The following is a 16,980-nucleotide window of genomic DNA, read 5'->3' on the forward strand; positions in this document are numbered from 1 at the left end:
CTCAGACGCAGCCGGTATGCCCCTCCTGGTGGGTAGGCACGTATCCTGACATGTGTTCGCTAACGGGCGACTCTGCCAACTGCTCTCCCTCCCACATCACACTGGTGCACTGGGTCAGCTTGTTGCACATTCCCCTGCCCATTTGTCCTTCTGTCCCTCATAGGGGCACGGTCCTCCTCATCTGATGATCCACCTCCACATTGAACAATTCCCATTGCTGTACTACTCACCAGATGCTCGGACCACAGGTATTAGCTTCCATCAGTTAGGACTGGCTCATGAGATCCCCTTCCTTTCACCACATAAATCAAAGTTGATGGGTCCCCATCAGCAGTGCAGAATATTCAGATGAATCCTTTCGCACTAGTTGCAAGTCACACACCTTGTCAGGATATACAAATAGCATTAGAATTATTTCAGAGTAAAACTGAAATTTGTACTTCCAACTCCCTCCTGAATCAATGCCTGCTGCCCTTATGTAGCTGCCGGCTGGCTGACACGCCCCACGAGCTGATTTACGGACGTTAAATCAGACCTCAGACATAAAATTGTAGTCAATTGCTTTGTAAACGACCTCAATCACCTTTCAATTACTTGTAGTCGGGCAGCGAGCGCAGACTCGCTCACGCCCAACTTCCGATGTTGGTAAAATGACGTCTGCGCGTAATGACGTCGGGGACACGGCCTGACGTCATTGCGCTTCATTTTACCAACCGGACACCTCCGAAGAGACACATTTAATGCCGGTAAAATTCCGGCCAACAGTGGGGTAAATTTTAACTTATGATTTGTACAAACAGGGTGATAACACATTTAAAATGGTGATGCAGTACTTACTATCCTGAGTACCGCTCTTCCACTTTAAAAGGACCCTCCCAACCAACCGCTTAGTCAAAGCATGTACGTGTTTCAGGTGGTAGACTCTTTTTAATATGCAAATCAGGGGTCCTATGATAGGATCTATTGCCATTGCCCTGATTGCCATTTTAGCAGAGAACTGATTGGAAATTTCTAAAGTGCAAATTAAGGTTTGTAGCATAAAGAGAAAATTTAAATATTTTGCATTATAATTAACTCTAATTATAAAATTTTACTGGATTGCCTTCATTAATGTTTTTACTTGAAGGCTTTAGTTGTTCTCAAAAGCTCTGAATTTGGACTTTCTATTTTCCCTTGAACTCTGACTGTTCATTGAAAACAGATCCTATAGTCTGAGCATGTGCATGGTGCTTGATTTCCCAACAAACATTTTGTCAGGCCAATAAGTGAAATGCTTTTTCAGCTTCTAACAGTATCTGTTTGGATGTTTTAAAATGATTTGGGGAAAAAAACTAGACAAAAAGAATCAATAGCTTTATTCAGGCATATTTCACAATGTGTTTTTCTAAAGCAGACAGAATATAATTTTGTGTGTGAGAAATAAATAGAGAGATCCACATTAAAAAATGATAAAGTACTAATGACACACCTGTGTCACTGCCAAGACCTAGTTAAACATAGAAAATAGGAGCAGGAGTAGGCCATTCGACCCTTCGAGCCTGCTCCGCCATTCATTATGATCATGGCTGATCATCCAACTCAGTAGCCTGTTCCGGCTTTCGCCCCATACCCTTTGATCCCTTTAGACCCAAGAACTATATCTAACTCCTTTTTGAAAACATACAATATTTTGGCCTCAACTGCTTTCTGTGGTAGTGAATTCCACAGGTTCACCACTCTCTGGTTCAGACTATTTGATTTGTAATAACACTGACCAGTGTTTGAACCTATGGGCTGCAAGGACGAAGCGTAGTTTCTGCAAAGAGCACTGAGAATGCTACCTCAAGAATCCTTTCAAACTTGCATGCAGGAGAGATTGAAACCTGGCACCCTACAAAGGAAAGGCTACCAGAAGCTGGTTCTTCTGGAATGGCTGCTACTCTGAGATCTCATGCTTCAGGATCTCCAGGGGATTCATCACAGTCATCCATCGCTCAACTTTCTCTCACTCAGGGTACTTTGTGGAAGTAGTAGATAGTGAGCTTGAAAAAGTTAACTAGCACAAAGGGGAGACGTGCTAAAAAATAGTTATGTTTATAATGAATGGATTTTCATGTTTCATTTGCTGAACTTTATTATGGAAATTAAACATGGTTTAAATACATTGAAACAAAAGCAAAATACCACAAATGCTGAAAATCTGAAATAAACAAAATGCTGGAAATACTCAACAGGTCTGATAGCATCTGTGGCGAGAGAACAGTTAACATTTCAGGTCGATGACCTTTCATCAGAACATAAATGCAGAGTTTGGAGTTTATTTCTGTGTATGCTTGCAACTTTTGGGAGTAGAGTGATTGCAAGGAAATTAGTGGAGGTGAGGGGCTTTGTGAAGGTGTGAGGGAAGAAAAGGCATATATGAAGTGCCTTTATTTATTACATCATCCTTAATTCACTGAAAGCACTGGCCTATAAGTTGTGCATTATCCTTTGCCTGCTCGGTATCCTGATCCACCTACTCTTACCTGTGCATGCTCCTCATGCAATGGGCAAAGGGGCACGTCTGTATCTTTATGATCAACCTCTTCAGCTTCTGGAAGCACACCTTTTATTGTGATATTATGTAATACACAGCAAACAACGATGATTCTGGAAATCTTTGATTGACCATATTGCAGGGCACCACCTTGCTTATTCAGGCATCTAAAATGAGATTTGAGAATACTTAATCTGCTCAAAGACACTGGTAGTTGCTTGGCTCTCAATGTATCTACTGTTGCCCTCTGTTTACATAAGTATTACTGATGTCATTACTTATGACTGGAGGGGACAGCCCTGATCATCAAGCAACTTTCCTGATGCACTCTTCCAAGGCATCAGAACTGGCATGGTAGATTGTTGCATGATGAAAGAATCATGGCAGCTTCCTGGGTATGGGCATTCATGTACAGAATAAGGTGGGTGGCATTACACACCAGCTGAAAAATGAAAGCCTTTACTATTTACAAAATGGGAGCCTTGAGTGCCACATGCATTCCATCAATTACCCTTCCAGTTTGCAGAACTGGAAAGCTTTATCTAATTTTGTTTCTCTGGTTCCATTGGGAAAAGATGTGAATTATGTAGCCCTCTTAAATAGAGCTTCAGTGATCTTTTGAGGCAATGGTAATAATTTAAATTATTCCATAAAAATCACAGTTAACATCAGATGTAGCTATCAGTAAGAAACTGAAAAACCCAAAGGCACTTTAATGGATTTACTGGATTTTACACTGTAAAATGGTTCTTTACAATTGAAGAGATGCCTGAGCATAAATGCACCTCATGTGAACTGAAATGGAAGAGGGAAATGAATAGCAGGTGTATAAAGTATCTTAAATATTTTAATTTTTCCCCCTCCTTTCTCTGAGTTGTTTATTTTTCTTCTACTCTTTCATTTCATTCTTACATTACAACTGTGACCACACTTCAAAAGTGATTCATTGGCTGTAAAATGCTTGAGGTGTCTTGGTCGTAAAAGCCGCTGTATAAATGCAAGTCTTTTTATTTGGGCAGATCTCCTAGTATGATGTATGGAATATGCATCCTAATATTCTTTCCCAGTTAGGTAGTACACATGTTATTTAGTCATTTATTGTAATAGTAATTGAGGGTCATTTTTTCTTCTCTGACTTTAGACTCTGTAACTAGCAATTCCTGTGGTCGAAAAAGCTGGCAGTTTTCTGTCTACAAACTTTGGGAGGCACACATCGATGGTCTTTTTGATTCTTTACATGGTCCTTGCTTGGTACCTCCACAAAATAGCATATCTAAGACTAACGACTCTCCTGCCAACGGATACTCATTAATTTTTCATTGATGCACACAGATGCTCTTTCATCTTTTAAACAAAATTATACAATGTACCATAATTTTTCAGAAGTCTTTTGAAAAAACTGTATTAATTAAAACAGTTAGGCAATCAATTTCCTAAACACATCAGTTTCTTCTCCTTCAGTCTATGTCCAGATAAGCTAATGCGATATGATAGAATTGACAATGATCCTATCTGTCAGTGTACTGCCAGAAAAATAGTATGAGCGGTAGGAAAATAAGAAATGATCCATCTACAAAAAGGTTACTCTGCTGGGTGGTAGTGCCACTTCATTCCTAATTAGTTTGTGTAAAAATGCTTTAATTTCTGAATAACTTGAAAATTTGTAGGAAAAAGCCTTTTGGATGAACACAACCATTGATTTTGACTAATTTCAACTCCATCTACTTGTCTTTTCTTTGTATTCCTCAATCCTTCTTTCTTCAGAAACATATATATGGTTTCTTGCACCCCTTTAAATTGCTTTGATATCTACTATGCTAGACAATTACCATTTGCTTAATACTCATTTTTAAACGGTGTCCTCTTGTACCTGAGGCCTTTGTCATAAACAATGTCAACATCCTTCAAAATCTTGAAAACTTCAGTTAGGTCACCCAAAAGTATTCTCTTTTCCAATTAAAACAACCCAACTTTCTTAACCTTTTTCTTTTTAAATTAAATTCCTGATATCCTTTTCCAAACAGAGTAAAGTATTTTATGACATTTTTCACTGTATCTGAGCAGATCATCCTTCAGAGTCATGGGCAATTATGTGTGTGAACTGATGCCAAGCTTCAGTTGGTGATACAACAGGTGATCTGGCTCTGTAACAGCTTCTGTGGTGAAGTGGAATCACCAGACACACTGCTTCTCACTTCATTGGAAGTAAGATGAACAATTTCTGTACTATATCTAGTTCAGATCATAAAAGGATATTGCTGTTAGACCCCCGATTATTATTTTGTATAATTATACGTCGAGCATCATGGTTGGGGAGAAAGGGCCCCCATTCCATATCTTTCTATCCAATTTCCTCTTTGCTTTCTACAGAATTTGAAATTGAAGTGACCAGAGCTAGGAACTACTTTGTAAAAAGCATTAAATGAACCAGATTACAATTTCCCATCTCTGCCCGTTGGGCAGGAATCTAGCAAAGGACAGGAGATAGCAAGGTGGGAGGTGTGGTGCAGAAATTGATAAGATCTAGGTTCTGGTAAGACTTGGCATAAGACAAGCCACAACCCTCAAAATCAGGAAAAGTGCACACTCACTTTGACCACATCATAGGCAGTGCACGGTAGGGCTGAATAAACAGCTCTCAAGACCAAAGAAGGATGGATATCAACATTTGTATTTTTTTAAATTCATTCATGGGATGTGGGCGACGGTGGCTAGGCCAGCATTTATTGCCCATCCATAATTGCCCTTGAGAAGGTGGTGGTGAGCTGCCTTCTTGAACCGCTGCAGTCCATGTGAGATAGGTACACCCACAGTGCTGTTAGGGAGTTCCAGGATTTTGACCCAGTGATAGTGAAGGAATGGCAATATAGTTCCAATGCAGGATGGTGTGTGACTTGGAAGGGAACTTGCAGATGGTGGCGTTCCCATGCATTTGCTGCCCTTGTCCTTCTAGTTGGTAGAGGTCACGGGTTTGGAAGGTGCTGTCTAAGGAGCCTTAGTGCGTTGCTGCAGTGCATCTTGTAGATGGTACACACTGCTGCCACTGTGTGTCGGTGGTGGAGGGAGTGAATGTTTGTGCATGGGGTGCCAATCAAGCGGGCTGCTTTGTTCTGGATGGTGTCGAGCTTCTTGAGTGTTGTTGGAGCTGCACCCATCGAGGTAAGTGGAGAGTATTCCATCACATTCCTGACTTGTGCCTTGTAGATGGTGGACAGGCTTTGGGGAGTCAGGAGGTGAGTTACTCGCCGCAGGATTCCTAGTCTCTGACTTGCTCTTGCAGCCACAGTATTTATATGGCTACTCCAGTTCAGTTTCTGGTCAATGGTAGCTGTTAGGATGTTGATAGAGGGGGATTCAGCGATGGTAATGCTATTGAATGACTAGGGGAGATGGTTAGATTCTCTCTTATTGGAGATGGTCATTGCCTGGCACTTGTGTGGTGCAAATGTTACTTGCCACTTATCAGCCCAAGCCTGGATATTAACCAGGTCTTGCTACATTTCTACATGAACTGCTTCAGTATCCGAAGAGTCGTGAATGGTGCTGAACATTGTGCAATCATCAGCGAACAACCCCATTTCTGACCTTATGATCGAAGGAAGGTCATTGATGAAGCAGCTGAAGACGGTCGGCCCTAGGACACTATCCTGTAGAACTGCTGCAGTGATGTCCTGGAGCTCAGAAGATTGACCTCCAACATGGTTTAAATGAAGTTATGCACCCAACAAATGGTAGGATTACACATTCATTTCAACAAGGTACCAGCATATGCAGAAAAAAGTGTACAATATTTCCAATATACTAAATTAGAATGATTCCAATATATAGTTAGTAAAAATACGCCAAAGCTCTAGCAGATTTATATAGCTTTATAGAATCATACAGCACAGAAGGCCATTTGGCCCAATAAGTTCGTGCCAGCTCTTTGGAAGAGTTACACAATTAGGTCCATTCTCCTGTTCACCATAGCCCTGCAAAATTCTCTTGTTCATGTATATATCCAAATTCGCTTTAGAAAGTTACTATTGAAACTATTTCCACCACGTTTCAGGTAGTGCAATCCAGATAACAACAGCTTAGTTGCATAAAAAATTCTCCTTTTTTGGTCCCTGCCAATTATCCTAAATCTATGTTAAAGTCTCCGGTTACCAACCTTCCTACCAGCGGAAACAGTTTCTCCCTATCTACGAGATAACGCCCCCTCATAAATTTGAACTCTATATTAAATATTTCCTCAACCTTCTCTTGAGGGAGAACAATCCCAGCTTCTCCGGTCTCTCCACGTACCAATGCTTTTTGGCGGCGCAAAAGTCCCAGGAAAATACGGCTCGGCATAAGTAATGGCGTAAAGTCACAAACGCAACAATTTCTTCCTTTGCACCGATCAGGCGCCCCTGTAACGCAGATAAATTACAATGGCCGGAATTTCTGGGTGGTTACTGGTGCGTCACCGACAGCAAGAATAAAAGGAATTGCAGTTAAAAACAAAATGATTTATTTTAAGCAATTGAAAAGACACCATTGTCACTGCAATGTATTAAAGCGGGGCCCCGCAGCTAATTTGACCTGGGAGGAGGACGGGGGAGACTTCACAAACCGCTGCTTACTGAGACTGATGGCAGCTGCCGGCGGTGAAATCGCGCGATGCCGCACCTTCGCTTCCAGTACTTTCGGCCATCTAACGGACTCTGCGTGGAGCTGCGCGTGCGCAGTCGCGCGCCTCTGGGGTGGTTTTTGTTGTTGTTGGCGATTGGAGCGAGGCTGCAGCGCGAGTGCGAATGAAGTTGGAGCAACTTGGAAGCAAATTCAGTTGTCGTGTGTGGATGGGAGTGTGTGTGAGACCCACAAATCCGGGATATATACACACAGACACAGCTTCCCTGGGCCGGCCTTTTCCCAATACTTGCTTTTTGTTTACCCTCCTCCCTCTGTAAATTTTCTGAATAGTGAGAGATGGGGGAGGATCCCCGCCGTCATTCCCAGCCGGTGTCAGCTGTTTATCCCGTTAAGAGATTGAAATGCGTGTTTGCAGAGGACGGCGGCGCGGGGGGGAAGACATTGTCGCCCGGAGTATTTGTGTGAAGTGTGTGTTTTAAAAACTGGAAATCTGATACAGGCCTCTTTTTTCCCCACACTCTTCGATTCTTCTATCATCACCATCATTAAACCGGGCTTCATGGAAACGTCAAGGAAAGTTGCATGTTCCGCTGTCACCTCTAAGGTTCCGGGCTGTTCTTCTGATAACTCTGCCAGGCTTCGGGTCTAGTTTGGTCCCCCCCGTTGTTACACGCTTTCCTCTTTGAAGCGTTGACTCTGCAGGCTGCTGCAGCAACGATGTCCAAGGTATTAAAAAAGAAAAGTCACTGGACGAGTAAAGTCCACGAAACTGTGATATGTAGAAATAAAGATGGGGAACTAAATGTGGAAATCAAAGGTGGCGCAGAGAATGGTCTGTTCTCGTATCTGGGAGAGATGAAACAGAACAAAATTATCTACCAGGGTGGAAAACTGCATCCTGACGAGTTGTTGTTGGAAGTCAATGACACAGCAGTGTCTGGACTCACTATCAGAGATGTATTGGCTGTGATCAAGCATTGTAAGGACCCAATTCGTTTGAAGTGTGTCAAACAAGGTATCGTAATCTTCCAGTAATGTTAACTGCCAGTTTATTTTTAGAGCTATGTATATCTTTCAGTGTTTGTAAATATTTCGGTTTTTGTAATATCTGACGCGCCGAAAATTGCGTTCCTGTCAGTCTAAAATAAAGCGCAATAATTGCAAGTCAAAAGTGTGCCAATATAAAGTTTAGAATCTGTGGAACGAACAGGTATTTTTTGGAGGGTCTGTTTTAGTATCATTTTATTATTGAAGAAGTACAGTTAGAGTATTGAAAAAAATAAGAGGCAGAGTTTTCTTCCTTTTTGCAAGTGAACAGACCTCTTAACTATTATAAAATTGCCACAACTGGTTATTCTAGTACAAAAATAATAAATGATAGTATCGTGCATGGATAGTCTTCGATGATTGTTCAATACTAGAGTTGTAGGGATATGATGAGTGCACTTCTTTGAAGTAAATCAAACTGGTAATGGACTGAAATACCTGAAAGATTTTAAAACTAAAACCTTGATTGAATTATTTTCTGCACAGAACATTACTAATGTTATGAATATTTGTTGTCCCATTGACTAACCATTGTGTTGATAATATCCTTGGAAAAGTGCATGCAGTGTTTATTTTCATGTGGGTGCAATGACATTGTTTACTTTCTGGTTTGTTGTAGAATGAAAATAACAATTTCTGTGGAACAATTGTAATCATTGGGCACCTGAAGTAGTAATATATTTCATTAATTGCTTGATTAGGAATAAACAGTTTTGGATTAATGTCAAGAGTTATATTCATAAAGTTATCCTGTGCATTAAAATAACCACTAGTCATGTATAAAATTGTGGAAATGGTAATGCTGTAGAAAAGTAGGTAATATTTCTAAGATTAATAATTCTAAACAAGACATTTTCCACACATTGGCTTCCTTAATCTAGACTTTCAGCTTGACTCAATTAAAAAAGTTATTTATATAAACAGTAAATAGGCTGTACTTGTAAGCTTTAACTGTTGGAATTTGTTGATTCTAAGCATTGTTTTCAGAGCAATGACCTGTTCAATAATATGTTCAGGCAACCTTTGCAAAGATAAATTGTAGTAAATAAAAACAAGAAATGCTGGAAATACTCAGCAGGTCTGGCAGCATCTGTGAAGAGAGAAGCAGAGTTAACGTTTCAAGTCGATGACCATTCATCAGAATCCTCAGTTCTGATGAAAGGTCATCGACCTGAAACGTTAACTCTGCTTCTCTCTCCACAGATGCTGCCAGACCTGCTGAGTATTTCCAGCGTTTCTTGTTTTTATTTCAGATTTCCAGCTTCCGCAGTATTTTGCTTTTAAATTGTAGTAAAGTTGCTTAAACTTAATGCAGAGAAATCATAGGAATATGGTTGTTGGGATTGTGTTAAAAAAATCCTCTGTTTTGTTAAATATGTTTTTTGAAGATTCAATTTTGAAAGATTGAAGAAATGTTAAATTTTGGTGTTTTCAAAGGGGGTCATGTAAAGGCCGCTTGACTTTGAAAAACAGTCCCTGGAAATATTTTTTAAAAGGGGTGCAGAGAGGTCTTGTGAGGAAAAGAAACAGTTCCAGGAAGCCACCTGACTTCCAGCAACAACAAGAAGTCTTTCCAGGAAACCACCTGACTTCCAGCTCAATAAACAACAGAGAACTTTGGAAAGCTGGAGAAGTTGTTTACTAAGAAGTGACAGGTCAAGATTGATGAAGGTCAAAAGGTTAACCTCTTGTTTTTGGTTTCACGTTTGAATAGTTTTGCATTAGGGGTAAACTGTATAAAAAGGGAGAGAACTTCCAAGGAAGACGAGAAGACCACAACCCAGCTCAGCTTTCCAGCACCTCTCTAAAATATCCTGAGAAGTCCACTGTGTCAACTCATCTCTTCTGTCTTTGAAGAAAAGCCTGCTAAATTAATTCTCAACGCTGCTTGAAAAGAACTTTTCTAAAAGATCCCAGTGATCTATCTCTGTGTACTCGGAGGCCAGACTGTATACCAGTCTTGGAACACAACGTATCTTATCTGCCATTACTTGAAGAATGAGCAAGTATTCAGCCCAAGTGCTTTTTTGTCTGTAATAGAACTCTAAAATCAAAAATCCCTTTATTTATTCGGTTAACTAGTTTATGTGTGAGTGTGAGGAGCTAAGGTAAAATGGGTACTGTAATATTTCAGTCTGTGTTTTTGTGCTTTACTTCATTACTGGTTAAGATTTGTTTTATAATAAACTGATCATTTTGTTTATTAAAGAAATTTGGTTGTCGTGTTTTATTCTGGGATTAAAAATAGAGTCTATGATTGACCACATCTGTAAGTGGGAAAAAATTTATATATATGGAGAAGTGAAACTAGAATACACAGTGAACTCCTCCCGCCTCGGTCATAAGAATTGAGAATCCTGAGAAAATCTAGGGAAGAAATATTGGAGTCTCTGACAATAATTTTCCAAAACTTTGTGGAAAGCAAAATCGTGCTAGAGTGGTTTAAGGTGGTAATTGTGATACCTACTTGGTGGTATAGTGGACAGTGAAGAAGGTTGTCTAAGGTTACAACAGGATATAGATCAGCTGGGAAAGTGGGCAAGGGATTGGCAAATGGAATTTAATGCAGACAAGTGCAAAGTGATGAATTTTGGGAATTTAAACAAGGGCAGGACATATACAGTGAATGGCAGGGCTCTGGGGAGTGTTGTTGAGCAGAGAGACCTTGGGGTGCAAGTACATAGTTCCCTGAAAGTGGCAACACAGGTAGACAGGGTGGTAAAGAAGGCGTGTGGCATGCTTGCCTCCATCGGCCGAGGCATTGAGTACAAGAGTTGGGACGTTATGTTACAGTTATACATAATGTTGGTCAGGCTGCATTTGGAGTACTGTGTGCAGTTCTGGTCACCGCACTACAGGAAAGATGTGATTAAGCTAGAGAGGGTGCAGAAAAGATTCACAAGGATGTTGCCTAGTTTGGAGGGCTTGAGTTATAAAGAGAGATTGGATAGGCTGAGTCTGTTTTCCCTGGAGCGAAGGAGGTTGAGAGGGGACATGATAGAAGTATATAAAATTATGAGAGGCATAGATAGGGTAGATAGCCAGAATCTGTTTCCCATGGTAGGGGTGACTAAAACTAGAGGACATAGATTTAAGGTGAGAGGGAGGAGGTTTAAAGGGGATCAAAGGGGTAAATTTTTCACACAAAGAATAATGGGTATCTGGAATGAGCTGCGAGAGGAGGTGGTGGTGGCAGGAACAGTAGCAACATTCAGGAGGCATCTGGACAGGTACTTGAATGAGTAAGATATGGAATTAATGCAGGCAGGTGGGATTAGTATAGATAGGCATTATGGTCGGCATGGATGCGGTGGGCCGAAGGGCCTGTTTCTATGCTGTACGACTCTATGACTCTAAAAGGATAAGCTAGAAAATTATTAGAGTCTATGTTCTTTGGTGGGGGTGGGGTGGTAAAAATGAATGAATCAGGATCAGTCAGCATAGATTTCTAAATAGCTGGTCATGTTGACCAACATTATAGAATTCTTTGAAGAAATAATTGAAGATAGATGAAGGAAATACAGTGGGTGTCATGTGGATTTTTAAAAGATTTTTGATAAGGTACACAAATTGATGTGGCAATGACATTAAGGGGAATTTAGCCACATAGCTGAGAAAGATGGTTGGACTGCAGAAGACGAAAGGTACATGTAAAGGCAAGTTTCTCAGACACAAAATCAGGTGAGTGATGTTCTGTGGGAATCTGTTGAGATTATTATTTATTATATATGTAAATAACCTGGACCTTGAAGTGAGACAACAACACTGAAATTTGCCGACGACATTAAACGAGGGAGTATTGCAAATTGTGTCGAGGACTGTGAAAGACTGCAGGAAAACTTAGGCTTGCATGTTGGGCAGATTGGTGGCACATGGAGTTCAATGAAAAGAAATCAAAAGTCGTGCATTTGATAAATAACAGGAGGGAATGGAAGTATATCTCAAAATTGTTAGAATTTAAATGAAGCAGAGGAACACAGATCATTTAAAGATGGAAATGCAAGTGGAGAAAGATATTAAGCCAAATATAGTCATTGGTCTTGTACGGAGAGTGGGGTTAGAGTAAATGGCTCAAGGAGGGAAGTACTTATGCTGAAAGCTGAATAACCTGTTTTTATTGTGTAACATTTTACACCATAATGTTTTATGATTCTATGTGCTTGAGAAATAGGGTACTATATTTGTTTTCAACCTATTGGAGTTTTAAATTATTAGTTGGGCTGTCAATTACACGTGCATGTTGCGTAAACAAATGGACTAGTTAGCTGTGGAAAATACAACTGCCAATTGCTGTTATTCCAAAGAGGTGACTGGTTTTTACTCAAAAGACAGCAACATATCTGTTTACAATCATACCCAGTGCTGACTTAAATTTTAAGAGTAATGATGAAAAGTTTTCTATGGTCTTGGAAAGTTCAACATTACTTCTTTGCTTTTATATTCTGTGCCAGTAGAGAGAAAAAAAGATTCTGTTCAATTTTATTTTCTTGAACTCTTCAAAGAATTCTTTATTACCATTTTCCTTTGAATAAAAGTCTCTGCTGTTCTACACCTAGCTCTAGTGGTTTTACACTTTCAATATCCATCTCTTCTCTGAAACCTTTGACAATGTACTTATTGTGTATCTCTGTCATTTCCCACTCTCTTCTATATCCTGCCTCACCCTTTGCAGCTCACAAGTATAACATTGCCTTAAAGAAATACACTGGGATACAATATCACCTTCAAACACATGACAATAATATTCCAGGTTCAGTTAAGAATGTTTATTGGTAATTAAAGATGTTGCCATTCATTGGCTTGCTTTCAGAAAGGGATTTTGTTCTCTGTCACTGCCACGTTTGATGTTATATGGCCATGTGTGTATTCCCACACCAGTGTTGTCTGTCGTATGCTATTGCAATTGCTGGTCAAACTGGCGTTCAACTTGTTGTTTTTATCATATCCATCATAGGATGGCTATCCTAGCCCATAGGACCATATCCTAGCCCAGTTACCTTGTTTAGATGGTCACCTGTCCTTCTGGCAAACTATTAGCTTATCTTTGGCTTATTGAGCATCATTCACTTAGTCTTCGAACACTTCATGCATTAGTCATTTATGCACTTGATGGGACTTTTGATGATATTTCTGTATTCTGCATCTTGAGATTTGCAAATTTGTATGTCCCTCTTTTTCAGCGCCAATGAATCAATCACATCCATGGAAAATTAATATTTGTGTTGTAGTTTCTATTAGTCTCCCTTTTGTTTTGCAACAATGGTTCAATACGGACATATTTTATTCAAGCTTTTGGCTACATTTCTCACTAGCGCCAGTTATTTTACTTGTTGTATAAGCAGTATTACTGTTTCAGAACATTGAACCTAAAATTCCTCACTATGAACAGTAGGATGGCTAGTTTTCTTCATAAGTAAAACCATGCTAATCATGGGAACATATAGTTTTAGAGCACTGATTTTGTTAGCAGATTGTTGTTCACGGGAAAGTTAGACATCTCTTTTATTAGATGGAATTTCACTCCAGTGAATCTTTACAGACATTAATTCTGATTTGAATATATTGATGCAATTTACTACTCAGGCAGATAGTATTGTGCTTGGGCAGTCAGATATGAGAATTAAAGTATAAATGATTGACATTTCATACTTTCTTCACTTGTGGAAGTATGATCTCGATTTTTAACCATACCTATGTAACATATTTCCTGTGTTGATTCAGAGATGCAGTTTACAAGGAGATGTTATGAATTAAAAAATAATCTCTAACAGAAGTTTCACAGTACATTTCATTATCCATATATAGTTATTGTGATTAATAAACTAGATATTACAGTGAGAAAGGCTGGGAAATTATGCATCTTGGAAATTCATTGTTGTTAGACCTGGACCTGAAAGGGTGACAAAATCAGATTCGATAGGACCTCTCAAAAGCCAATTGGACATGTACTTGAAGAGGGCTAATTTGCAGGGGAAACTAATGAGCTTCGGGTCTAAATTGGGCAGCTCTTTCAAAGAGACGGCACAGGCATGATGGGCCGAATGCCCTCCTTTTGTGTTGTATGAGGCTATGATTGATTATCCTAATTTTGTACCTGAATATTATTGCTTTCAGTAAAAAAAAATTGTAATCACATTGTGCCGTGTAATAATAGAATGCTGCTTTGACTTTGCCACCCTGCTGTGGTCATAATAACCACAATGTTGGGAAGATCTTGAGAGACCTGAGAGTAGGAGAGTTGTCCCTGGGTACTGTTATATATCTTAGTTACCAGTTCAAAACAGCATTGGAAGTGGCTTATGAAAAAAATCTGCCGCTGACCTCTTGGTTCCAGTTGGTGCTCAGTCCAAGGAGATAGAAGAAAAGTCAAATTCCCTCTGATTTTAAAAACCTTTTGCAACTTGTGTCAGTTATGAATTGCTCACTGCACAAATTGGGATGAACCACAAAGAAGTGACCCAGTGGCGCAGTGGTTAGCGGCGCAGTGGTTAGCACCGCAGCCTCACAGCTCCAGCGACCCGGGTTCAATTCTGGGTACTGCCTGTGTGGAGTTTGCAAGTTCTCCCTGTGTCTGCGTGGGTTTCCTCCGGGTGCTCCAGTTTCCTCCCACAGCCAAAAGACTTGCAGGTTGATAGGTAAATTGGCCATTATAAATTGCCCCTAGTATAGGTAGGTGGTAGGGGAATATAGGGACAGGTGAGGATGTAGTAGGAATATGGGATTAGTGTAGGATTAGTATAAATGGGTGGTTAATGGTCGGCACAGACTCGGTGGGCCGAAGGGCCTGTTTCAGTGCTGTATCTCCAAATCTAAATCTCTCAGTAGCACCATTAGCCTAGAATCTAAGAATTCAGCTTTATGAGATTATGCTAGGTGAGCCATGAATTTAAGTGCTGTGCCTGCCTTCTTAGTCATGATCCTCTTGAACCTCAGCTAACAACCAGTTCCAACCTTCATTCACAATGCAACCCAATTATGTATAGCCTTGACAACACGCTTTGTTCACATCTATTTGTAAGATATCAACGACCCAGATATTCCTACAACTGCGAGATCAGTAATGTATACCAAAAATTTAGACACCTGGTTCAACAAAGGGCAGAACTGGGTACTAAACATTACTGGATGCAAGGTGTTCAGGAAACATGGGGAAGAAAGGAAGGAGGGGTGGCAGTATCGATAAAGGAGAATATTACAGTGCTGGGGAGAGTGGATGTCCTGGTGGGGTCAAGGACAGAATCTGTTTGGTTAACAGTTAAGAAACAATAGAGGTACCGTTACACTATTGGGTGTATTCTATAGGCCACCAACTAGTTGGAAAAATATAGTAGAGCAAATTTGCAGGGAAATTACAGCGACATGCAAGAACTATAGAGAATTGATAATGAGGGACTTCAATTATCCTAATATAGTCTAGGATAATAGTGTAAAGTGCAGAGAGGGGGAAGCGTTTCTGAAGAGCGTTCAAGAGAATTTTCTTGATCAGTATGTTTCTGGCCCAATGAAGAAGGAGGCATTTTGGATCAGGTTCTGGGGAATGAGGTGGATCAAGTGTCAGTCTGGGAACATTTAGGGAACAGTGATCAGAGTATGATAAGTGCATCAATCTTACTGCTGATAACTTATGCATTGTTTTGTTAGTTTTCCTATTTCATTATACCACTGCGAACATAGCAAAGAATTGGAAACAATGGTCATTGAATGATGTTCACAGACTTTAAGGACTAAATTGTTCAATTTTCTGTCAAATACAATGCTGAAGTTATTAAAAGTGGAACAAGCATTGTGTTAACAAAATTCTATATCTTTAAAAAAAAAACTGCAAAAGTAAATTAAACCTTCTAGTGGCTATAAAAAGGTACATTTTTAATTTGTTTTTAACCGGCACCAGGCAAGACTGCAGTAACTGCAAGCACTACCATCGTGGGCTCTAATTAGGAAGCATGATTTTAATTTTAAATCCAGCTGATAGTGGAAGTTCACTGCACCAAAAAAAGGAGTGTTGTGTATTTTGACCATGAAATATATTTTTTCAGCGACATTCACCGCCTTTGCAAGAATAACAAAGACAAAGACAAAAAATTCTAAGTGCTTCCAGAGTCGTCGATGGTTTTGACTGAGGAACTTTGTGACGTGTTGACAGGCATCATTTTCTCTCAGGGAATGTGAAAACTGATTCTGTGTTTTACTTCTAAAAATTATACAGGTCCAATTAATTTTAGAAGGCAGTTTCACATTTTACTGTTGATAAAATAAATAACTAGCAAATATTGTTAAGTTGTTTTGTTTCATTAATTTGTTCTTGGGAAGTGAACATTACTGGCAAGGCCCGCATTTATTGCCCATGCCTAATTGCCATTGAGAAGGTGGTGGTGAGCTGCCTCCTTGAACTGCTGCAGTCCATGTAGTGTAGGTATACCTACAGTGCTATTAGGGAGGGGGTTCCAGGATTTTGACACATTGAAATTGAAGGAATGGCGATAAAGTTCTATGTCAGGACAGGGTGTGATTTGGAAGGGAACTTGGAGGCGTTGGTGTTCCCATGCATCTGCTGTCCTTATCTGTCTGGTTGGTAGAGGTCACGGGTTTGAAAGGTGCTATCAAAGGAGGTTACGAGTTGCTGCGGTACATCTTGTAGATGATATAAACCGCTGCCACTGTGCACTGGTGGTGGAGGGAGTGAATGTTAAGGTGGTGGATGGGTTGCCGATCATGCCAGCTGCTTTGTCCTGGATGGTGTTGAGCTTCTTGAATGTTATTGGAGCTGCACTCAGCCAAGCGAGTGGAGAGTATTCGATTAC

The 16,980-nt window shown here is 40.0% G+C and overlaps 1 protein-coding gene across 16 annotated transcripts in view; it reads left to right on the forward strand.

The window, feature by feature from the left end:
• The first annotated feature begins 7,224 nt into the window (after window positions 1-7,224).
• magi2a (membrane associated guanylate kinase, WW and PDZ domain containing 2a) overlaps window positions 7,225-16,980 on the forward strand; it is an 899,048-nt gene continuing 889,292 nt past the window's right edge. For all 16 annotated transcript variants that reach the window (XM_068059206.1, XM_068059207.1, XM_068059208.1 and 13 more), the window contains exon 1: window positions 7,225-8,147. In XM_068059206.1, coding sequence (XP_067915307.1) covers window positions 7,850-8,147 — 298 coding nt within the window. In that variant the 5' untranslated portion in view covers window positions 7,225-7,849. The remainder of the gene's footprint in view (window positions 8,148-16,980) is intronic.

Source organism: Heterodontus francisci, chromosome 27, assembly GCF_036365525.1.
Source record: "Heterodontus francisci isolate sHetFra1 chromosome 27, sHetFra1.hap1, whole genome shotgun sequence".
NCBI classification, from domain to species: Eukaryota; Metazoa; Chordata; class Chondrichthyes; order Heterodontiformes; family Heterodontidae; genus Heterodontus; species Heterodontus francisci.